Consider the following 25,151-nt stretch of genomic DNA (forward strand, 5'->3'; position numbering starts at 1 on the left):
ATAGAATCAGACATGCCCGGGGCACACAAGGTGTCCCCGTGCATAAGCCAGTCCAAACCGGTCCTGGCGTGGCGAGGAGCTGGACAAAGGACAAAGGAAAGGGGGTGTAACCGCCCCCCTTCCTGGTCCCACCCAGAGGAGGGACCTAGCAGGTGATCCACCCCTCAGATTGGGAATAAGAGTGGGAGCAGTGCCATAGCACCTCAGATCATCCTGAATCAACTTTAAACTAAGAAGACGACTGGACTTCGACATTCTGATGAATAGAAGACTGAAGAGCATCTCCCTTGTGGCCTAGGAGGGGCCACCCTGTGAACACAGGCACCATCCAGCGACTCGACGTCTGCTTTGCCGCCGCCTCCCGCCGGAGCCCGAGTTCAGAGCCTGACAAGACCCAGACTCCCAGACTTCTCACAGCCCGATCCACAGTCCCTGCAAAGAAGGGACCCGTGGAGGCACTGAGAGACGTGGGACCGGACATATTGGAAGACCAGCGAGACGCTGACTGCGCAGCACCCGAGGCACCCTCAACTCTGTGCTTTAGGGTTCGAGAAGCCCCACAACCGAGCAGCATTTGCACCAAAGATCAGCCCTCCAGCATCTCCACGATCTGCGTAGGGCCCTTTTGCTTTGTGCCACTCGACGCACCATCCCGGCCACTTGACACGTGGTCAGCGGCCATCTTGGTGACGAAACCTACAATTTACACTGCGGGTCTGGTTGCTCCAGACTTGCCCTCACTCCTGTAGAAAGGAGCACCCGCTCTGACCTTGCTGGTCCGAGTAATAAGCCTTTTTCACTTTCTGCGTGGCTTGCATTAGCCAAGACCTGTTTGCTTCAATCAAGTTGCCGACACCGCCATCAACTAGAACCTTCGTGGGTCAGCTCGTGATCGACTCCTGGACGTCCTTGACCTCTTCGTGTCCACGTGGCTGCAGAGAGAAGCAACACCTCATCACCTGTTTGCACCCGACTTTGCCTGGTTCCAATCTGGTTCCACGGTGGTCACTGGTCAGTGACTTTGAACATTGTCCCCTCTGCTTTCAGGTCTTCACCACTTCAGATCCACCCTTGGATCCACCGGACACTTCTCATTCACATCTCCTGCAGCATCTTCAGCTTCAAGCACCAAGAGCCTGCGTGTCAAAACCCGACGCCACTTCGACCCTATGCACCCGCTTCCTGTGGGTGAGGTAACATTGCAACGCCGGTGTTCCCACACTGGTACACACCTCTAGGGTCTGTGTCTAAAGTTTGGTTCTTCTAGGTTCAGCGGCAGTGTCCTTAAACTCTATTTGTGTAACTTTTACGCACCATTGACATTGCATTGGTGCAAGCCGCACTTTAAGTGCTGCACCCGAATACCGTGGGATTGTCCCGACTGCTCCAGCGATTCCCAAGGCCCTAGACCTGTTTCCTTTTCGATTGGTATCTCTTATACCACTTTCTTAGTATATGGTTTAGGTGGCCCCTAGGGCTCATCCATATTGTGCAACTTTTGTGTATTTTAAACTGTGTTTTGTTTAACGCTTGTGCTTCTGTGCTCATAAAGAGTTCAGGGGATATTTGTAGTTAATAAATATATATATATTTTCAATATATATCTGTGTGGTGTCCTTTCATCTGGTATTCAAGGGGGTTGTGTATGGTAATACAGCTGGCTTCACATGCCTTTCAGAGTTTAGCCTAAGACTGCTTTGTCAACGTTACCACTAGGATAACTGGTCTATAAGGTTGACTTACAACCGATCATCATAAGGGTTGCTTGGCATGATACAAGGTGATCACTAGAATTAGTGAGCATCACATATCAGGCCAACTTCTCACACTTACATTATTAATGTATGAATGGTATGTACAGTCCGGGGGGCACATGTTGCATGTGACTAAATTTTGTAAGTAAGACTGCACTTCATGGATGCGTGGCTTGGACAGCCATCATGATGGACACAGCCAGTGAGGCTCCGACCGCCAAAGCCATAATCCGCAATAATCCGCCAATATCCCTCTTCTAAGTGAGTCAAATCCACTGCTTCTGCACTCAGAGCCAAGAGGCGTCCTTGATCCTGGTGCTGTGGTTGATCTGAAGTCGAGGGTGGCCACAACAGGTGACGGAGGAGCCGCGCCTAGTGCCGGGCCGGCGCCAGAGGACGAGATTGTGCAGCTGCGAGTGCCCGGGGCAGAGAGTGCGGCCCAAGAAGAAGCCTGAGTACTGCCCCCAGTGGACTCGCTGGCGACTTGGGTGCCGGCGCCATAGTACGCCGGGGCCGGCGTGGCCAGGGGCAGATCTGGGGCCTGATGGCGGGTGCTCGGAGATCCTGAGGCTCTGTGGGGCTCATGGATTCCCTCGTGTGTGTCGCGCAGTGAGGCCCCGGGCAGCGGGGGCCCAGCCATCGGCCCCCACACAGAAGACTCACCCACATCGGAGGGCCTTGGACATGAGATGGAGCGCGGCGTTCTCTAGGCTGACCCTGTGCAGCTGCAAATGGATCCGGGGGGCGCCAGGAGTGTCTGTTCCCCGCAGGGTTGGATGCCCCTGGGGGATTCCCATCAACCCGGGCGCCACGGAGCAGATGGTGCTGCTGACTGTGCTCGGGCCGACCCTGTTCACCCACCTTCGTGGCTGGCTAGGCATGAGGGCCCAGAGGGGGAGACCTGCTTGTGGCCGGGGCCACCCCCGCTCAAGTGTCCACCTACACCTCCCATCCTGCAAAGGGGCAGCGTAGCTGGGGGGGGGTCCGCCCCAGGCAGCACCATTTTTGTGGCGGCCGCGGTCGCGCGGCACTGGAGGCCCGTTGTGGCCACCTTTATAATTTATTTGGGATTCTTGGGAACGACAAGGCACAGTGTCCCAAATAAATTATTAAGTCGGCCGCAACGGGCCTCCAGTGCCGCGGCCGCCGACCGCGTTTGCACGGTGCCTGCCTGTTGCAGTTAAAACTTAAAAGCAGGTCAGGAGTGTGTGCAGGCTGCAGCACGGGGCGGCCTAAGTCCTGCAGACGCATTAGTGACGTCCGTCCTCTGGCTCCGACCGTTGTGGTTGTTGACCCGCCCTGCCTCGCTCAGAGTTCTCCAGGGCCGTCAATCAGTAGTAGCGTGCACGGCTCGTGCCAGTGCTACCAATGACGGCTCGGCCCTGTATGGACATTTTTGGCAAGCCCTCGCCTCACGATCAGATCGTAGCAGTGACGCGTCACGCGCTCACCGCTACGCTCATGTCGTGTGACTCATGTGGTGTGGAGGAGTCAATTCTGGCCTGGGGGCGCCGGTGGGCAGTGCTTTACACTTGCAGGCACAGTCACTGCAGGTGCAGGCCGCTTTCAGACTCAACCTGGACTAACTAATTGAAGAGATGAGAGACAATCATGAATCAGTAATTTTCGTTCATCGGCAAGGCAGGCTCATTCCCATTCCCATGAAATCATCGCCCTCCGGCCGAGGCTGCCATGCCATGCGCACCAGACACCAGTGGTTAATTTGTAAAAAATATAAGTGCCGGGGCTCTCAGGAGGAAGCTTCCACTAGCCCATTTCTTATGTTAGTGCCACCTAAAATAGAATAACAATGAAAGTGAGGAGAGGATGTGAAAAAATGGTCAGAGCTGCCGACTTCGCAGTGGAGGTTCAAGTCTCGGCGTCGGCTCAACATCCTCTTACTGGGCAAATCACTTAATCTCCGTCCTCATGCATACATGTCCTTAACTGGTGCTCAAGAAAAACGCTGGTGCTCAAATTAAGCAATTACCAAAGTTGCTTCCTCTAAGAATGCATATAGTCAGTGCACACCTTGGTGCTGTCCTGCCCAGCACTGTAACAATCAGAACACCCCATTCACTGTTCCCTCTGCCAAACTGCCATTGGAGAGCATTGCACACAGAGAATGACACCGTTCTCATTATTTCCTGTATTGCAGGGTCACCAACTTTATTCCACCTGTTTCAGGTGATACATTCAGAGTTCGAAACGCTGCGTTTTCTACAATCCATTTATTGCCCGCGTATTTTAGGCTTGACGCTCGTTTAAAAAGCTATTTCCTTTACAAAGGATGTCTCTGGCTGTACAATCTTTTTCACTGACTTTTTTCATAACTGTGAGTTATTGACTGTCGACAACTGTGGCATACTAGTGCTTAAGGCCTGACCTGCGCCATAATCCTAGACAAGTGATCCAAGGAAGCTAGGACTCGCCAGTGTATGCATATCAATAAACTTACATGCATATATTAAGTTTTCCCATTTATAATTATCTAATTAATCGATTGTCAGTTAGAAATGATGCCACTGTCTAAAGGCAACTTTGGGAAAACTGCAAAAATGAATACATTCTGAGGTAGAAATACCACTACAGAGGCTGAAGAAGTACTATTAAGCAGCTGAGACAGGTGGGGGGTGATTATGAGATTTATTTGCGAACTTGTTGCAGTAAACAAGCTAAAAGCTGATGCAAATCATTTGATTGATTCTACAAAAAAGATGTGAATAAAAGGTTTTGCTTTTTGACAGTTAACGGGCTATTGGGCTGTGCGGTGAGATTTATATCAGGTTTACTTGTTGCATTGTTTTCCTGTGTGAAGTGCCTTCCTATACTACTTAACATGCCAGCACCTTCAGACAATGTCAGCACTTGTGGCAAGAATCGGGAGGCAAAAACCATATGATGTTGTTCTTGACTTAACACAACCATGCCAAACTACTTTCAGAAAAAGAAATAATGTCATGTTTTTATTTGCATCAGTTTCTCGTTTACAAGCCTTGGAAGTACTGAATGTATGTATCATTCTCAGAATGATGAAATGCTGATTTGGCTTTTCCACAGATGTTCGCTGCTAGTTCTTAACTGGCCTATCCCTCATAAGAATGTCTTTGTAGCATGGTTCAGACCTTTACTAATAAAGGTGCCTTGTGTTGACATCATAGCACTGAGAGTATGACATGCTATGGTGGGGCTGCAGTGTTCAAATAGGCACCGCGGCTACCCTCACATCACATGCTTTCCAGGGCAGACTGCTGCCGGATACATCGCCGTATACCGTGTCCAAATCAGTGGTGTAACACATAAGCCCCCTCGGTGCAGGATGAGGCCTGCGGGCTCCGTGGGGGCCACCCTCTGTGTGCTTTGCAGGGGGCCCCCCTCAAGTTTCATTACGCCACAGCTCCTAATACCATATCAGCTGAACTCTTTCAGCAAAAATGTGGATTCCACCTGCGCACTCTTTACAACCTCAGGGATCTTCGGAGGCTGCACACCCTGCCGCTGATGAAAGGCTTGCACGTGATCATGTATGTGCATGTAACTTGCATGATTGAGGTAACTATTAGCAGCAATACTACGTGTCTCTCGGACATCTTTCAAGTGCTCACCGTCCTTTTTCCCCAGCACCCTCCCCCCCAAGGGGCGGCAATCTGAGGGATAGCCCTGGGCCCCACAAGCTCTAGCTACGCCCCTGCGTGGGGCCCAAGAGACCAAGACAAGGCAGTGGAGGTCGGCATCGGGGCCCGCTGGCTAGGGCCCGCGCTGCCCGGAAGACGACTCTGCAACTGATCGATGACGACCCCGGGGCCTGTGCTGAGGGGGTCATGGCCCAGCTGGTGGTACAGCAAAGATGGCGCTTTACATAAAGGGAGAAGTGCCATTATTCTCCTGGAGGTGCCTGAAGGGGCCAACTTTGCCTACTGAATGCAGCAGGTAGGCCTGCGGTGCATTGCTTACACTTTAATCCCAACCCCCTCCCCCTGCCCCCCCCCCCCACCCAGGGGAACATGGTCTACTGGGGATCTCCCCTGATGTCGCTTGTGGCCCACCCCAGAGTGGATACTGAAGCCGCTCCGTTGGGGCCCGGTCGAGTGGGACATCCACACTTGAAGGTTGTGGCCCAGCTCCAGCCGCTTTGGTACATCCTTAAGCGGCTGCGGCCTGGGGCCCCATGGGATTGAGCTGGTGCCAGAAGACCTGTGGACTGGTGGTCAGGCGAGGTCTACTTGGCTGGCTGAACCTGGGCTGCAGAGCTGGCTGAGTTAGGCTTAGTGGTGGCGGGGCACCTAGCGGAGATGTTATGTTTTAGTATGTTAAAATTATTTGCTATAGCGCACGTCTCACCCGGGGGCATCTCAGCGCTGTTGCAGATCCTGACAGGAGGTGCGAACCAGGGAAAATCAGTATAAGTATGCTTTTAGCAATTTCGTAAATTTGCAGTATGTTGGAGTCTCTGGGAGGGTTATAGGTAGTTTGTTCCAGCATCCTAGGGCGAGATAGGAGAATACTTTTCCCCCAGTGCGAATTTGACAAATTCGGGGTACTCACAGTAGGGCTTGGTTACTGGATCTGAGATTGCGGCTAGGGTCATAAGTTGTTAGTTTATGTTGGAGATACCAGGGGCCTTTGCCTTTTAAGGCGGTATAAGTGAGGCAACAGATTTTGAAACGGGAGGGCTTCTTCACTGGTAGCCAGTGCAGTCCTTTCAACAAAGGCTCTGAGGGAGTACCTGCAGGACGGTTCAATATAAGTCTGGCCGTGGGTTTCGGACCACCTGGAGCATGGGTAGCAGAGTATTACTGACATCAGCCAGGAGAGCATTTTCATAGTCCAGTCTGCTTATCACCATTGCCTGAACCAGTGTTCTGTGGACATTCGTGGGAAGAAAAGGGAAGATTCTGAGCAGAAGTCTCAGATTGCAGAAGCAGGAGCTCGGAGTAGCTACAATCTGATCTTTCATCTTTAATGCTTGATCTAATTTTATTCCCAGATGTCTTACAGTTTGTTTGGTTACGGGGATAGCACCCAATTGGTGAGGCCACTAGTTCTCCGACCAGATGGCTGGGGCTTTTCCAAGCAGCATAATCTATGTTTTTTCTGGGTTTAGCTGGAGGCAGTTTTCAGTCATCCAATTAGAGATTGCTAGCATACCTGAAGCAAAAACATGTTTTTCTCCATTTCCAGGTATTGGCCCACAGTAAACATCAGCTGGGTGTCATCAGTGTATGATACCTGCCAGAATCCTCAACAGCAGCGGGCTAGACACCGCACATTTTCTTTTGATCTCATTTTAACTCCTATTTTTAAATATAGTTGAGGTTTGAAGACTTTGTAGTCACTGAGCACTGTCAAGCCATGAGCCCTTTTGATTAGTGTTTTCTTATCTTCTATGATACATATATGTTTGTTACTTTTGTTGGGATATTTTTAAAACTCTGTTGATCTGTAGAGGTTGCCCAAAGGTTTATCAATCCCAGTCGATTTAGAGAGTCAAAGAAGTACTCCCTGGCTGGTGATTTTCTACGGCATGACAATTCATCCCTGAGGTGTGAGTTGGAGTCCACAGGGCATTGACAAGGAACCCCCCTCCGTGGGAACGCCCCACGCCAATAATTGCTAAGCTGCTGAATTATGTAGACTGGGCTACCATCCTTCAATATGCAAGAACCCACAGGGATAAACTGCTCTATGATTCACAGAACATAATGATCTTCTCAGACTATACCCGCCTGTTGCTGTAGCAGGGCCAGTCATCAAAAACCTCACAGTCGCCGCCTCTGGAGTCTGACTCCTCGCAGGGTACACATATGAATCGTCCGAAGAGGGTCAACTCCTAAAGGCGACACAGGTCGAGGTCCAACTGGCGCTCCCAGACACAGTGCGACAAGTGGTGAATGCAGTGGGACCGCTCCTGCTTTTTCTGCCCATTGCTACCACTGGGGATATTGATCACCCTGAAGACTATTGCTCAGCTAGAAAGCAAATATGGCTTGGGGACCTGGGCCTGCAGCCAGGAACTCCCCCTGAACAATTATGTTTAAGTTTTGTGGGAAGCTTGGGTACTAATGGCGGCGGTTCCCTGGGGCCCCCTATTGGGGCCTTGGGCTCCCTCCAACTGCGACAGATACTCCTTGTTGGTGGAGGTATTGGGGTGAGGGGAGGGTGGGGGGATGTTCAGATTTCCTGGACTAGAGTTATTTCAGTTCACACATAGGCACAGGGAACCCAGTACATTTTCACCCGCTCACCCTAGCTGGCAACCTCCCTAGATGACAGATGACCTCACACACAAGTAATTCCCAGCCTGGGGGCCTGAACTTAATAACATGGAACATTAGAGGGATGCTCAAAAAAATAAAGAGAAGTGCTGTCCTTCGGCAAGCCAAACGCCGGGAAGCCGATACACTCCTACTGCAAGAGACCCATCTACTAAGCAATAAAGCCCCATATCTTGCCCGGTTTGGTTATGACAAAGTATACCACTCAGTGTTCACACGCGGCTCTCGCGGAATGACTATTCTCGTGCACCGCCGGATCCCCTTCACTCTGTCCAAACTCTGGTCAGATCCAGGGGGAGGATACACCATAGCAACAGGTACATTATACAGCAAAACAATAACCATAGGCAGCGTTTACGCCCTTCCCCCCTTAGAACACATTTTCATTAAAAAAATCACACAACTCAGGGGAGAACTCCCGGATAGTCTAATAATGCTGAGTGGCGACTGGAATGACGCCATGTCACCCTTGGGTCCCCAGTGTAAGTCAGAGCATAGGCCCCAATTGGGAGAATCTAAACTTCACCAGCTGGCCGCCACGCTGTGGTGGTCAGACGCATGGCGGGCGTATCACCCCACGGAACTGGGCTTCACGTTCCTTTCAGCCGTACACAGCTCCATTCCCAGAATAGATTACTACTTCTTACCACGCAGCCACATACATACGGCCTCACATGTCTCTATCCTGCCCAGAGGCCTCTCTGAACACTTCCCGGTTTGACTTAGACTACACATTGGGCAAAACATACCCCCCTTCAAATGGCTCACGTCACTCTGGCACCTCCTCGACCCGGGTTACCAAGACGTTCTCCGACAGGCAATTACACAGACTATCTAACGTCCAATGTGGCCACTGCCCCCATTAGTGTTATACTGTGGGAAGCTCTTAAACCCACTATCCGCGGACTGGACATCAGCTTCCTCGCATGCGAAAAGTGCAAGCGCCTTCCACAAATAAAAGTTCTAGAAAATTGCCAGAGGACTCTCGAAGCTGAAGCTTCAGAGACCTCAGACCCAATACAGCAAACAACCTCCTCCAAGTACAACAACAAATACATCAGCATCTCACTAATGAGGCGCATGAGATCTGGTTAGTGACCCAACATAGGATTTATCAATGGGGCAACAAATCAAGCAAAATACTCCAACATTTGTGTCAGGCGGTGATGTCCCCCGCCTCGGTGCTGATAGTGCTAAATGCAGACAAAGTCATATGTACTACCCTTGACACAGTCATCCGAGCGTTTGCGGCCTACTATGCCTCCTTATATCAGCAGAAGGAACTCATATTTAATGCGACAATAGGGTTATTTCTAACAGTCATACCTCCCAAAAAGCTCCCAGACCACCTACGCGAACAGCTCGATGCCCCCCATAACCGCAGATTAACTCGGTGTCGCTTTATCGAACATGCCCCCTGGCCCCAGCGGCTTACCTAGTGACTTCCTACAACCACACATGGTACAGTTCAGCCCCAATCTGTTGGATGCACTACATGAGGCTCTGGAGTAGCACATCTTAGCTCCTGATTGGCGCCATGTCGAGATAGAGGCTATGTTCCCTAAACCAGACCGCCCTCCAGAAGAACTATCTTCTTACTTCCCCATCTCCCTCCTAAACTTTGAACACAAACTGGTTAAGGTCCCTGCTGACCGCTTCCCCACTTGTATCTACGAACTGATCCACCTAAACCAGGCCGGCTTAATGCCGCACCGGTCTCCGCAGCACATTAGTCAACGGGTTCACAATACCATTGCGGAGGCTTCGGAGCTGGGCTGCCCTGTGGCTATTCTTTTGGCTGACATAAATATGGCGTTCGATTCCAAAAGTTGGACTTTTTTATTTTAGCTCCTCTGATCTCTCAACTTTGGTCTGTACTTTTCGTCTTACATACAATTATTATACACAGAGCTCTCGGCCTCTGTGTGGGTAGCTGGTTTCCGGTCAGCACCCTTCCCAATACGTCCGGGAAGCCAACATCCCCGACCTTACAGACAATGAATGAACTGAGGCTCTATCTAGTCTCCGAGGTGCCACTGTAGCCACATGATACAGACTAATCCAGTTTAAATACCTCCACCTAGCATACTACACCCTCTTCCGCCTCTGGAGGATGGGCATTATACAGTCCCCCACATGTCTCAGTTGCTGAGACTCGGAGGTGATCCTTCTACACACGGTCTGGCGCTGTGGGGCACTGCAACTGCTTTGGCATAAAATATCATCCTGTCTGGGTCAAGTCCTGTCCTGGCATCTTCCATTCGATCCCAAGCTTTTCTTACTTTACAGAACAGAGGAGATAGGAGGAAATAGCTATAAACAACATCTACTACTTTTGGGCCTCACACTTGCCAAGTGGGACATTGCCCAAACGTGGAAGGGTACATCCCGCCATCATTGGGTGGGTGGAGAAAAGCCATGGACATGGGCTGAAATCGTCGTGTACTAGGCACTTGGTTGTCTACAAAAACATAGGAACATATGGTCTCGCTGGGCAGCATACCGTGGCATAGACCTGCCTCCCCTGCTGCTCTCAGATCCTCCATAAACAAGGCAATCAAATTAAACTGGACCTTATTTAGGTAGGATGAGTTGCTCTGTTATCTACACATATACACCTGGACATTTTACTTATAGTGAAACGTGTAGTAACCTGTGCCAAGTTTAGTTATTTGGCCTGAATGTTAACAGGCAATATTGTTGTTTGAATATAATTGGTACCATCTCGTATAAATTGTATCCGAAATATATGGTTCGGGCACTGTCCACTATGTACCGTTAAAGTCAATATAATTTTTTAATAATATAAAAAGACTGCACTCCATATATCTACACCTATTTCTTGCACTTTCATCTCTGCAGGTAAAACTTCAAGAGTGGCTGTGTTTTCTGAAGAAAAAGGAAAAATATTTTCAGGAGTCTACAGTCAAGGAAGAGGAACAATATAAAACCATGAGGGTTAGTGGCTGCAGTGAGTGCTGTGTCTCTGTGTGTCTGTATATGTCCATGCTCATGTCTTTTTGTGACCTCTTAGAGTTCAAGACAAACAGAGGCTGATGAGTCACCCTACAAACTGGGTCATGGTCCCCACAAAAAAATGTACTATCGCAGTCACTGCACTTGAATAGTAGGGCTGAAATCGGCCAAGGACTCCTCCTAAAAAATCATAAAATCAAGAATTACTCTGCTGATCCTAAGGTAGTACTTACATACTCAACCGGTGTGTGTTAGAGTATGTGGGCACAGGTGTAACATTATCTGGCTGTGAGTATGTACCTGGGTGTGTGTGTGTGCGTGCATGCATGTTTACAATTAGGTGTACGTGTCTAAGTAATTGTTCAAGAATGGATTGTCCTGGAGTTATCTATGGAAGTGCATGTCTGCGCATCTCTATATCTGTCTGCTTTTTGGTCCTGGATTAGTGTGTGTGTTTATTTATTTATTTATTATTTATTAGAAAGTTTTATATAGCGCGAACGTGACCCTTGGGTATCAGAGCGCTTCACAGAATACATATACATGAGGTAGATTAAAAATACAGAATACATATACATGAGGTAGATTAGCAATACAATTCACATAACGTTACCATAAAGGGAATGAGGTAGGTGGTTATAGTTCCATATATTAGGTGTAACCTACTGTTATAATTCACATAACATTGCCCTACCGGACTGAGGTAGGTAAATTATAACTCTAAGTAGTAAGCGTATCACACTGATAAGAGGTAGATTCGGCATATGTCAATCACGAGCTATATTCTGACTATGTACACTAGTTTGTTAAAGATTCGGTTAGTACTACCACCGGGATTACATAATGCTATAATATCACCTGCGTCTTTCCCCAAGTTGACATAGTTGCTATAACTGTTCTTCGATATCCTACTAAATTGCGTGCTAAATTCCTGTATAGACCATACTGACTTGGCTTTGATTGTGCAGTCTTCTTCTAGTTCTAATCAAGTGTAGCGCCTCTAGGTTGTTACTGCTACTGGACATTGTTTCTATTTTCCAGTCGCCGCTCCGTGTAGTCACCTTCCAGATGCGGTGGCGTTGAAGACCGTACTTGACTATGTAAGTAACTTTCTCATTAGGAAGATCTTAGCTTCCTTTTTGAATGCAGAAATGTTAGTAATTTTCCTGATATTCGGAGGGAGTGAGTTCTAGACTCTGGGGGCTGCCCCAGAGAATGCTCTGTCATAAGTTTTCTTCTACCTGAATTTGGGTGGCCTCAGCAGCAGCTCCTTGGCACTTCTGGCAGGTCTGCAACCTCCCGATATCTCGATCTTCTGGGCCAGATAACTCGGTGTTTTGTAATGGAGTGCTTTGTGGGTGATACATGCCATTTTAAATTGGATTCTGACTTCATATGGAAGCCAGTTTAACGCTTTTAGGTGGGGAGAAATATGGTCGAATTTCTTCGAACCGGTGATGAGCCTTGCAGCTGCATTGAGGCATGCTTTTAGTGGTGCCGTGGACATTTTTGGTAGGCCTGCTAAGGTTGTACATCCGTATTTAATCCTTGAGATAACTAAAGATTGAATTGCCAGTTTGAGGTCTGCCGACGAGATGAATGATTTCACTTTCCTTAAGTAGTTCAAATGAAAGCGTGCACTTTTTGCCATTAGTCGGATGTGTGCTTTCATGTCTAGATTCTTATCCAAGGTGACTCCTAACGATTTGGCTGAGTCCACCAGCGTAGGGGTGCAGTTTAGTGCTGTGATCATTTTGGTCCACTCTATCGTCTCTGTATTGTTCTTTGGCGGTGAAATTAATAGGAATTCAGTTTTTTGTGCATTCAGCTTCAGGTGATTACTGGTTAACCAATAAATTGTCTTTTTTAAGGCCTCATTGATTAACTTGATATACTCTAGAGATGCTACTTTGATGTAAATCTGTGTGTCGTCCGCGTACATGTGATAGGATATGTTTGCGTCTTGGAGGATTTCTGTCAGAGGTTCAACGTATAGGTTAAAGAGTGAAGGAGATAAGGTAGATCCTTGAGGGACCCCGATCGAGTTTGGACAAGAGGGGGATAGAGACTGGTTGACCAAGAATCTTTGCGATCTGTTCTGAAGGAAGGATTCAAACCATTTCAGTACAAGTCCTGACATTCCCATCCTCTTGTGTAGTCTGTCCAGTAGTTTTTCATGATTTACCGTGTCAAAAGCTGACGATAGGTCTAGAAGGACTAGTAGGCATGTTCTAATAAGATCTAGGGCCTGTAAAGCGTCATCAGCGATATGTAGAATCGCTGTTTCCGTACTGTGTCCTGTTCTGAATCCTTATTGGCAGTTGTCCAATAGTCTGAAGTTTGTGATGTGTTGGCTTAGTTGATTTTGCACGCATTTCTCGATTAGTTTGGCCAGTAATGGAATATTGGTAACTGGGCGAAAGTTATTAGGATCTGCTGGGTCCGCTGTTGGTTTCTTGATGATCGGTGTAACTTGGCCTGCTTTTAGGCATTCTGGAAGGACCCCTTGCGATAGCGACGCATTTATTATTTTTGTCCATATTGGGATGATGATGTGGTTGATGTTTTGTAAACATTTGGTGGGGAGTGGATCATTGGGGTGGTTATTTGGTTTGATGTCCGCTAGTGTTTTGGCAATGGTATTCTGATCATATATCTTGAATGTGTCCCAATGCGCTTTGTTTTTAGTTTCCTCAAGGTCGTTTGTCTGATTGTTATTGTACAGACTGTGTGGTTGGATGGGTAGGTTGTCCGCTTCAGATTTGAGCTCTGTATCCAGAGTGATGGCCTTGTCGGTGAAAAAATTAGCGAATACTTCACAGCTCAGAAGTGTTTTAGTAGTTTCTTGGGCCGATTTTGCCGATTTGTTGGATTGTTGCTTTAGTATCTCAAATAGTTTCCTTGGTCTGTTTTTGGCGTTATCCAATTCTGATCTAATATATTCCTTTTTAGACTTTAGGATCTTTTTGTTGTAGTCATTTCTTATTTTTCTTAATGATTTCAGCTCTGGTGTTGCCGGATGTTGTCTCCATTTCCTTTCGGCCATTCTTAGTTTCCGTCTATCCTCGTTTAGTGAATCATTAAACCATGGGTTTTTGTCCTTTTCTGACACTCTTTTTAACTTTAGTGGCATGGCGGTGTTAACTATATTTCTGACTGTTGTGTTGAAGTGGTCTATTAGGTCATTCACGTTCTGCATGCTATTCGGTAACTTGAGATCTTTCTCACACTCTTCTACTAATCGTTCGATATTCGACTCTTTAATCTCCCGGGTCCACTTTTTGAGTTTATTAGTCTGCTTAGTCTTTCCCCTTTTCAGCGTTGGTATTAGGAAGGTTATGGCGTGGTGATCCGACCAGTCGCATGGCATAACTGATTGGATCTGTATGTTATTGCTTCTTGAAAGTATCCAATCTAGAGTTCCTCCTTTTGAGTGTGTTGGTTGTGTGCATGCTTGGGTAAAGTTTAACTCAATCAAGAAGTCTTTCACAGTGTTGATCAGTTTGTCCTTACTGTTGTCCCAATGTAAGTTAAAATCACCCAGGAAAATGTTGTTAGAGTGAATGTTAGAGTTTTCCGTGATAATCTCCATTAACTAGTCTATAAAGGTAGCATTATTTCCTGGGGGATGATAAATGGCATGCAGGATGCAACTCTGAATGCCTGTTGATCGTACATTAGGGCCTAGGTATTCAAAAGATTCCATAGGATCGGATTGAATTTGGTTGATTTCTATATCAGATCGGTGGATGCAGGCTATCTCCCCCCTATCTTTTTTGGTCTATCCAGTCTTACTACGTTATACTGAGGAGGCACTAAAAGGTCCATGCATGGAGATGATGATTCCGCAAGCCATGTTTCAGTTAGTATCGCTAGATCAATTTCCTGGTTAATGATAAGAGCAGCGACGTCTGACGCATGTTTTACTGCTGACCTGCAGTTGAGCAACAGACAATTCAACGGTTTTCTTGCATTATTAGTTACCTGTTCACTCAGGTTCGTGGCTATTTGGACTTGTTGCAAGTTGTTGAGGTCTGGTTTCCTTCCATTATGTTTGGATGTTCTGTTAGCATCAATCGGAACTGTTTTAATTATCTCCCCTCTACTGTGTTCTTTGGGTTCGTAACTATTTAGTAAGGATAGGGTTTCTTCTTCTGTTAAGTACCTGAGGGTTCTCATCGGTCGATTTTGCCTGCTCGACTTCTGCAATAATTCTTGCATGTGCCCAACTTTAGAGTGTGTATCTACCGTGAATTCCAGGATCTTTTCCACTGTTTTCAGTGTGTTTTGTATGCCTTTTGACATGTTGTCAATTTGTGTCTGTATTCCTTTAATTTCTTTTTGAGACTGAGGCCCTGTATTCGTAGTGTTCCTCCTCTCTGTTCGGTGCTCATCTTTTGTTTCCCTATGTGTAGGTTCCGTTCCATTTCTCAGGTTCCTTTCCTTGTTACCCCCAGTTCTGGTGGCCGTGCCTCTATTGTGTGGGCTGCGTGCGGTAAACGCTCTTTTGTGTGAGCTCACTGTCGGTATTGGGTGACGACTATTTTGTGTGTTCCCACCTGACCTTTGGCTTGTACATGGGGCGCTTGCTGGGGTGGTAGCGTTTTCCAGGTCACTTGCGTTTAGATTCCTACTGGGTGGCCTATTTAAAGGCGAAGTCATAGCCTGTGAGCGCAGGCTTGATTCTTCCCTCAGTGTTTGCTGCGGGGCATTATTATTAGTGCTTATGGGTATTTCTTCTCCGTTTTCAGTCACTTCATCCAGCCTGACTTCTCTCTCCGTTGAGTCTTCTGGCGTAGTTAGGCATTGCGGCTCAACTTCTTGGTGGGGCAGAGATGCTTCTTCTCTCTGTGCTTGTGCTGGAGCTAGAGCTGTTGTAGCCCAAGGTATCCGTGTTTCTGAGCTCTCTGTACCTTCTCTATTCAGATTATCTTTTGTCTCAGATGTGTCTTTTAATGTCATTGATTGTTGGGAGTGTTGATATTCATTAGGTTGAGTAGCGCCTGTGTCACTTGGAGGCGTTACGTGTTGCGAGTCCTGTGTGTCTCTCAGGAGAATACTGCCTGTGTTGGTAGATTCTATGGAGTCTGGACTATCTACTTGCACGTTCCGAGGACGTTGTTGTTTCCTTGTGTTCTCTACACATTCTTTTAAAGTAGGGAATATGTGGTCAAATTTTTCTAAGTCGGCATTGGCTGCTTGTATAAGCACTATTCCATTCTTATATAGCGTTATGCACAAGTCTGCCTTGATTCTAGGTGACGGTATGATCACTAGTTTAGTGCCATGTGGTATATTGCTGACTGATTTTATGTTGAGCTTCTCTGTAATGACTGTGCGCCATTTAGCCGTTTTTCTGGTAAAGAATATCATGTTGTTTACGATCATGTTTAGGTTTCGATTACAGCAGGGGTCCGAGATCAGTGTGTCAGGGTTTTTCCTCAATAGATTGTGTTTAAATTTTTTGGCTGATGTTTTGGAAAGAAAGGATGGATATTTTATGTGCGTTTATTCCTGCCGCTTCTAAGTTGTTATCGGCCATTTTGCAGTTTGGTGTACCGCTTTTTGGTGTTGCTGACTTTTAAGTGGGGAGAGCTCTTTTTAAGATGACTTCCAGTGAGCTTCTCAATTTATTATTGTCTATCTTTTCTTCTTGTAGCCGACGTTGTGAGCCGCTATGTGAGATTCTCTAATGATTATTGACTATAATTTCTTCTTGTGGCCATCGTTGTGCACCGTTATGTGATCTCCTTCACTGACGTATTTTGTTTTGATTTCATAGTAGGATTAAATGCAAGTCCCTCAATGTCTTTTCTCAACTCTTGCCAAGATTGTTTTCTCAGGTTCTCCTTGATGCGAGCCTTTCTCCTCTTAAGTATAATGCATCAGTATAGCCTTGTTTGCGAGAAGCAAAATTGCTCATGTGCTGCTGGTGTAGGGTTGTTTTCCACACCGTCCTCCTTTTTATGTTCAGTCGGGCCCAGGTCTTGTTTTTACCAGTTGGTTGTGCTTGCTTTGGGTTATTCTCTGCTCAGGATGACTTTTTAGTCGCTATTTTAGTGTCAGGCCAGGCAAGATCCGTTCTTCACTTGCGAGCAGTGTGTTTATCTTGCTTGCAGTGTTCCCACTGAACCCCCCTGTTTTCTAGTATCGCTTCTGTTCCTGTATCTGAAGAGATGTGTTTAACGCAGCCTTCGACTCGCCATGTACCGCAATTACGAGCTACTTGTCCGAAACGGCCGCCATTTTAAAGTCAGGCGGGCAGGTGCTGTTTTTTGGCTTGCGTGTTGTGGTTCATCTGAAGCCCCCTTTTTGCAATTCCGCTTTGTTCTCGTAGCGGATGGGATAAGTGTCGCCAGCCGCCCTCGATTTGCCACTAGTTAGAATTTATTTCCTGTTTACGAACTAATTGTCCGCGGTGGCCGCCATTTTGAAGCCAGGCGGGGCAGGTCTGCCCTTCTCGTTTTGTGTTTCCAGTATGCCCCTGTTTTTCCTCACCGGCACGGAGGGGGGGAGTTGCGCAAAGGTTGTTGAGGTCCGCCTCTTGTTATGTTTGTCCCCCGTTGCCCGCGGCGGTTCCCCAGAGCATTTCCCTACCTTTGTGTGCTCCGACGGCACGTCTGGCAGCACTTCTGATGTCTGCCGTGCACCGATTCCGCTTGCCGCCACCGCGCTGTTTTGCACGCTATAGCCGCCCTCTCTCGCTGCAGGTCGAGGCAGCGCTCAACTCCATGGGGCATCAAGATCACCTCCAGTGACTGTAGCGCCCTGTCTCCGCTCGCATCCCCGTGATGCCGATCATGCTACAGCCGCCTTCTCCCGATCTCCCAATGCAGGTCGAGGTAGCACCACTGCGGGCGAAGCCCAGTGCTCCTCCGTGTCCCCACAGGCTCTGCAGTACGGCGAAGGAGTGGCTGTGATGTCGCTGACTCAGGTAGGCTGTTATCTTTCCAGATTGTTTCTTTCTCTTTTGTCTTCTATCTCCGTTATCTTCTTCTGAATCTGGATTCGATGGCCGGTGCGTCTCTGGTAGGGTTAATTCAGGGATTTATACCGATTGGTAATCCCCAACCCCGGAGCTCTTGCCTAGAGCTCCTACTTGGCGGCCATCTTGTATATGCATATATAGGTTTTGAGACACAGAGTATGTAAATACATATGCGTGTCTATGTGCATGTGTGCTTGAGGGTTGTGTATGCTTCAGTCTGTGTTTATTGGCTGTGGGTTTGTACTTACATATGTGGATACCTCTCTATGGGTTTGTACATCGCAAGGTCTGGTGGCATTTGTTAGTGTGTAAATATATATATATATATATATATTGTGTACCAATCCGATTCCCATACGATAGAAGGAAGGCACTGACTCCGTGAATTTTACTCAAGAAAATTTAATCCGACATGCTGCACAGACGCGTTTCGGCGGAAGCCTCCGCCTTGCTCCCTCATATGTGGATACCTCTCTATGGGTTTGTACATCGCAAGGTCTGGTGGCATTTGTTAGTGTGTAAATGTATATATATATATATATATATATATATATATATATATATATATATATATATCCAGTCAAAGCTCATGTGCATATCTCAGCAGCATGAAACCGGCCACACCAGCGTACTTGCAAATCTTTTAATCACGGCAAAACAGCATAATGCGTTTCAAGGTAAAACACCTCTTAATCATATGCACAGCTTCAAGGGTGGGTTCGTTAGTTATTTAAAACGTAACTTGAACATTGAAGAAGGACCAATGTCCATTCACTTAAAGAGGCAGTCTGTTTAAATATCTTCAAATATTGTGTTAAGTTAAGGTTAACAGTACTTGAATTATTCTTTTATCCTGTTTAATACGAGAGTCTCACTGTTATTGCTTTAAAGTTCACCTTAACTCTCTGTACACCTTCTTTACTCAGTATTCGGACTCCATGCCCCACAATGCCTCTTGTTGGTTCTCCAACTTTAATTTTTTCTCCAATGTTGATTTTGGCAAATTATCACAGCGCTTCTCCGACATTTTCAAAGCCTTTCTCCGGTTAAGTACCATTTTGTGGCTACATATGATGGTCAGAGTAACACTGGAGAATTTCGCAACCATCCCGGTTTTAGAATGTTTTTGCTTGCCTCAGAAAAGTTTGTCTGTACGCCGTGCTTCAGGGTGTATATATAAAGATATATATATATATATATATATATATATATATATATATATATATATATATATATATATATTCTCGCTCCAAGGACAACCTGGAGCGACAATATATATATATATATATATATATATATATATATATATATATATATATATATATATATATATATATATGTATATTCCGACCGGAAAGTTCGTGCGACGCCTTTCGCACCAAACCCAGTGCGCAGACACAGGTGAATGAATCCACAGCCAGACTTACTAAGGATATTCTTCATCCTTTATTGCATATAAAGTGCAGAGGTGCAACACACTGCCAAACAGACGCGTTTCGGGCGTGAACGCCCTTGCTCACTGTCTATATATATATATATATATATAGACACACACACATACGTCTAGAGTTACACAACCATGAAATTTTATATGCATCAGTGTGAGTACATATATGCATGGATGTGTGCCTCTGTGAGTCTCTGTATGCATAGATTGAAGCTATCCTTCTGTGAGTTTGTACAAGATTTGTGTGCGAGACTGCAAATGAATGTGTGCATTTGTGTGATTGTGTACCTCTGCTGGTTGTGTATGCGTGGATTGGATTGGTAGTGATCTAAACATCCATCAGACCAAGCAAGCCTGGTGTAAGCCCTTTATTAAACAAACGTTTTAGCAATGTAATCATGCTATGGTATTGCATATACATCAACAAATCAGAGAACATCCAACAGAGTTCACCTAAGTAATAAACGTTACGTTACGTTACGTTAAAAGTATTTATACAGCGCACGTACACCAACGGTTTCATGGCGCTAATTGACGTAACGGCAGCTAGGGAGGAGGAGTTACTCGGGGATTGACTGGAAGAGAAAGGTCTTCAGGAGTTTTCGGAAGTGATCATAAGTGGGACATAGGCGGAGTGTATTAGGGAGAGAGTTCCAGGTGGTGGGTGCCATGGCTGAGAAGCTGAGGCCTCCGTGCTTTTTGCGCCTGGTTTTAGGGATTACCAGGAGGTTGTGAGTGGCAGAACGGAGGTCTCTATGAGGGACGTACCGTGTCAGGCAGGACGAGATGAATGCTGGGGCTGAGTCTGAAAGGGCTTTGAAAATGACACAGCCAAGTTTAAAGATGCAGCGTTTAGTGATGGGGAGCCAGTGGAGACTACGCAGAAGAGGAGTGACATGCTGGTGTTTTGGCTGGCGAAAAATCAGGCGGGCTGCCTGATTTTGAACAAGTTGTAGCCGGTGAAGATGGATAGATGGTATTCCGACATACAACGTGTTCGCATAATCGAGCCTGGAAGTGATCAGAGCTAGGATGACCAAGATCAGAGCATCTCTAGTGAGGAACCTACTGATCTTACGGATCCGCCTAAGGTGGAAAAAGCAGGATGAGGTAACTGCATTAATTTGAGGCCTCATGGAGAGGTCCTCAGAAATGATCACCCCCAAGCTCTTCACCGTGCTGACTGGGTTGGGTGGAGTCCCCAGAGAGGAGGGCCAAAAGGTGGAATTCCACGGGTTGGTGGAGCCTCCAACTAGTACCAGCTCAGTTTTTGTAGGATTCAGTTTTAACTGACTGTGAAGCATCCACTCAGCAATGTGAAGCATAGTGGATTGAAAGTTGGAACGGGAGGAAGGGAAGGGGTCAATGGGAAAAATTAACTGAAGATCATCTGCGTAGTTAAAGATAGTGACCGGAGTATTGCGGAGGGAAACAAGAAGGGGCTGAAGGTACAAATTAAACAGTAAAGGTGAGAGCGCGGGGCCCTGGGGGACCCCGCAAGTGAGAGGTGAGTAGTGTGCGGAGAAGGTAGATAAGTGAACTGCTTGAGTACGGTGGCTCAGAAAGGATCTGAGCCACTCGAGGGCCACCCCCTGGATGCCGGCATTGTGGACACGGTCGATCAAGATGGTGTGATCGACCGTGTCGAATGCAGCCGACAGGTCCAAGAGGACAAGGGCCTGGGAGATGTTGTTGTCGGCACCTTTCCTCAAGGCATCCATGACGGCTACAATGACCGCCTCGGTAGAGTGGAGGGGTCGGAAGCCAGCTTGTTGGTTATCCAGGAAGGAGGAGTTCTCTATAAAGGTACTCAGGCAGCGAGTGACATAAGACTCAAGGATTTTGCCCAAGAAGGGAAGGAGGGAAATAGGGCGAAAATTACTCAAGACAGTAGGGTCAGCGTTGGTTTTCTTTAGAATAGGAAGAACAGCTGCCTGTTTGAAGGAGCGGGGGACCTCCCCAGTAGCGAGAGAGTTGTTGAGCAAGGCTAATGGGGGGCCAGGGCAAGACAGGAAGGAAAGCGAACATGGAAGCTCCAACATTGTGTACATAAGTTTTAACCCACAAATAGTTCATCTAAACCAAATGCCCTCTAATCTGACTTCTTTTCGGGACATTCATATTCCCTTCTTCAAGACATATGCATTTATAATTCTAGAGATTGCATGGGCACAGCTCAGCTTCAGCCACTGACCTTGGACATTCTCTCTTTTGCTCAATTCTCATTGCAAGATTTCCCAGCAACTGTCTGATTAATTGGCCATAGCTTGACTTGTCATTTTTTAAGCCTTCATTAGACTTCTCTTACAGGATAGGCCATAGCTGACTGGAATTTCCCAGGATAACTGGCGCACTTAACCCTGCCTCAGGATGGGAGAAGGGGCAGGCCTGTAACGTGGAAGCCCCTTCAGCAATGGTGCACATTTATCATCACTGACACTGCCATTGGTTGTGATATTTAAGTATTCCACAGCAGTGTCTGTAGAGATACATTTAACAAGGGTGTCGATGCCATAAACATTTCATGGTATCTGATAAACTCTCCCACAGTTTTCATAAAGTGTTTCTCCTAATGTACACTCTTCATTCTTTAGTGGTGTTACCTCCCTTGCCGCTATACCTCCTGATATTATTAACAGATAAGTGTCTGTTCACTGCTGTAAAACACTGTGCACCAGATCACAGCTCTGTGCACCAGGCACCGGGTTTGAGCACTGCCAGACCACGATCGTGGGGAAGAGGGACACAGGTCACAGAGGAGCTAATGATCATGTTGGTTGAGGTTTTTTGATCTGGTGTCCTGAGGTCTGTACTACTATGGCTACGTAAGAGGCCACGGCAATCCCTTTCTGCACTTGACTTGCAGGATAGCGAGGTCGAGCAGTCAAAGGATTCTGACGGAGGCAGAGGGTGTGGCAGGCACTCAGAACCCAACAGTCAACCAACAGACAAAAATAATGTTATGTCTAGCCCAGTGATCCAGCCAACAAAAGGTACTCCACTACCATATACTCACCTGGTCCCATAAACATACACACACACACACTTGGTTGAGTAAAGAGCTGGAGTCAAAGTTTATAAATTCTTTTTCACAGTTTCAAGATTAGTTATTCAATACTCCTGACTAACCATTCACTGATCAAAAAGTTCTTTCCTCTGGTCGATGGACCATTAGTTGAACTAGTTGATGGTGAAATGACATAAGTTAACTTACTCCTTGCCTATTGTAAATAACCACAGACTTGGGAAAGTTTAAATCGTTATCTAAATTTCAAAACGCATGTGAACCATCTCAAATGCACAGTGCAGTCACTGTCATTCATAGGAGAAAAAATTCAGTTAAATCATTAAACATATACTCCGGATTCATGCAATGATCAGTGCTCAGAAAGGGAGAGGACAGAGAGAAAAGGACATCTACAAATAGCACGAAATTATATTTTCCAAGTATTGTGTGAAGTCAGACCGCCTGGCCAAAGGGCTGGTAAGGGTCCCCCAGGAAAGATCAGGCGACAAAGTCTTCTGGACATGAATCAGGACAGGACAGATGACCTCTCTAGAATACTGACGACTGCGTCGCACCCCTCTCTGACACTCTTTTCCTCCTCGAGATTCTTCTGAGATCTTCTGTCTAATCCTAATTAATTTGGGATAGAAGGCTCTGCATTCGATTCTTCATCAGCATCTCACAGCATCTCTCCCACCATCAGCATCTCTCGCTACTCTGACAGCACCCAAGGCTCACAGCATCGACGTTTAACTAACTAACTAAAAGCTATCTCAATTATACCTTTTGTTCTGTATGTTTCACCCATTAAAGTTCCAATATCGTAAAAATACTACATCTGATTTGTTAGGCAAGAGAGGAAGATCATCACACCATGCTTACATGTTATTAAATTCAGTTAAACTATTGTTTTCCAAACCCATCCCCTTCATTTTTATTCATGATCTTTATTTCCCACTGTTGGACTTGGCCTTTGTTGCAGGGTCATCCTTGAACTTTTTGCCTTCCTCCTGTATTTTGTCTGACCTGTTTTTGATAGTTTTATGACTCTGGGCACTTTACCACTGCTGATCAGTGCTAAAGTGCATGCGCTCTCCCTATGGTGAATTGATGTATGGATTAGTGACTCCATGATTGGCTTATGTGGTTTACTTGTCAGACGCTAGTACAGTGCAATGCGTGTGCCCAGGGCTTGTAAATCAAATACTGCTGGTGGGCTTGCAGCACTGATTGTGCCACCCACCGGAGCAGCTTGTAAAGTGTGTCTTAGGCCCGCCATTGGAGAGCCTGTATGCAGTCTGGTACTGCCATGTTGACTGGGCAAGTGCACCAATTGCCAGTCCCCAACCCGTCCTTTTTCTGCATATTAGTCACCCTATTGTAGGCCGAAGGGCAGGGTGCAATGTAGGTAAAAGGTTGGACATGCCCTGATGTGTGTGGCATGTCCTGATAGCGAATTACAGCCTTTTTCATTTTCCACTATTGCAAGGCAACCAATTTGATTATAACATCTTATAATTTGACCCGGGGAACTAGGTAGAAAATCGAGTTTAGTATGCCTGAACTCAGGATGATGAAATACATATTTTAGTGAAGTTGGCTTTAACATTCTGTGTTTTGAAATACCACTACTAGAAAGTAAGTATTTTCTTGCCTAACTATCCACGCCTGCCTCTGCTAGGTCGTGTATTCCTTGTCTGGAGTTTGAGTGACAGGGGTTGGGGGATTCCAGGAGACAGGGTGAGTCAGCACAGGGCTGAAGAGACCCATCTGCATGCAGAGTGAGGGGAGGGGAGCACCTGGGGCCTGAAAAGGGCTGTGCCTGCCTTCCACAATGCTGGCACAACCTCCTGTGGGTCGTCTGATGTCCCTGGCCCGCACTGTCAAAGGAAAGAAAGAGTCCTGTCAACAAAGTGCTCCAGGACTGACCAGAACTGGTTTGGACTAGGTACAGACACTCTGCCTTCAAAGAACAAAGAAAATAGGAGTATTAATATTGGGGCCCAGACCTCAGGACCTTAGATCCCCTTTGGGAAACAAGAAGCGCCTTTGCTGATAAGAGGAACCAGAGAAAAACTGAAGGAGGAGACTATGCCCAAGCTGAGTGTTGTTTGGGGGATTGGCCTGTAGTGGTTGCCTGACTGCCAAAGAACGGAGAAAGGAACTTTGTGCTACTTTCATCAACTTGTAAAGGATCTCCAAGGGCTTGGAAATTGAGCTTGCCTTCTACTGAAGTCTCAGGGATAACAGACTTCACCAACCAGCTCCCCTGAGTTCTTTGGAGGTGCCAGCTGTTGTGCTGGGCCTTCTGAGGGACTGTGTGTCACAAGGAGCTGGAAGCGTGATTCACGAAGAAGAAGCGTGCAGCCGCTGTTGTTGCATCACTGAAGAAGGGTGATGCCGCTGCCGCTGCCGCTTCGCATTGCATAAGCGCCTCGCATTGCCGGAGAAAAGTGCAGCCGTCGCAGCAGACGCCGTCACACCGTTGTCATCGTGTCACTGAAGAAGGATGTCGCTGCTGCCGCATCGCATCACCGAAGTGCCTCGCATTGTCAGAGAAGAGTGTCGCCGTCGCAGCAGATGCTGTCGCATCACCGGAGAAGCATGTTGCAGGGCCTGTCACGGCTCAGAAGATTCGTTGAGTCGCCGCATGGCCGGCGGGCATGCATGCATCGTTGTCGCATCAAGAAGAAGATGCCATTTT

At 46.9% G+C, this 25,151-nt stretch overlaps 1 protein-coding gene across 1 annotated transcript in view; it reads left to right on the forward strand.

Annotated features, from left to right (window-relative positions):
- LOC147710224 (E3 ubiquitin-protein ligase TRIM11-like) overlaps positions 1-25,151 on the forward strand; it is a 173,704-nt gene that overhangs the window by 17,011 nt on the left and 131,542 nt on the right. The window contains exon 2 of the mRNA XM_086920902.1: positions 10,892-10,987. Coding sequence (XP_086777028.1) covers positions 10,892-10,987 — 96 coding nt within the window. The remainder of the gene's footprint in view (positions 1-10,891; positions 10,988-25,151) is intronic.

Source organism: Lissotriton vulgaris, chromosome 5 (genome assembly GCF_964263255.1).
Source record: "Lissotriton vulgaris chromosome 5, aLisVul1.2, whole genome shotgun sequence".
In the NCBI taxonomy this organism is placed as follows: Eukaryota; Metazoa; Chordata; class Amphibia; order Caudata; family Salamandridae; genus Lissotriton; species Lissotriton vulgaris.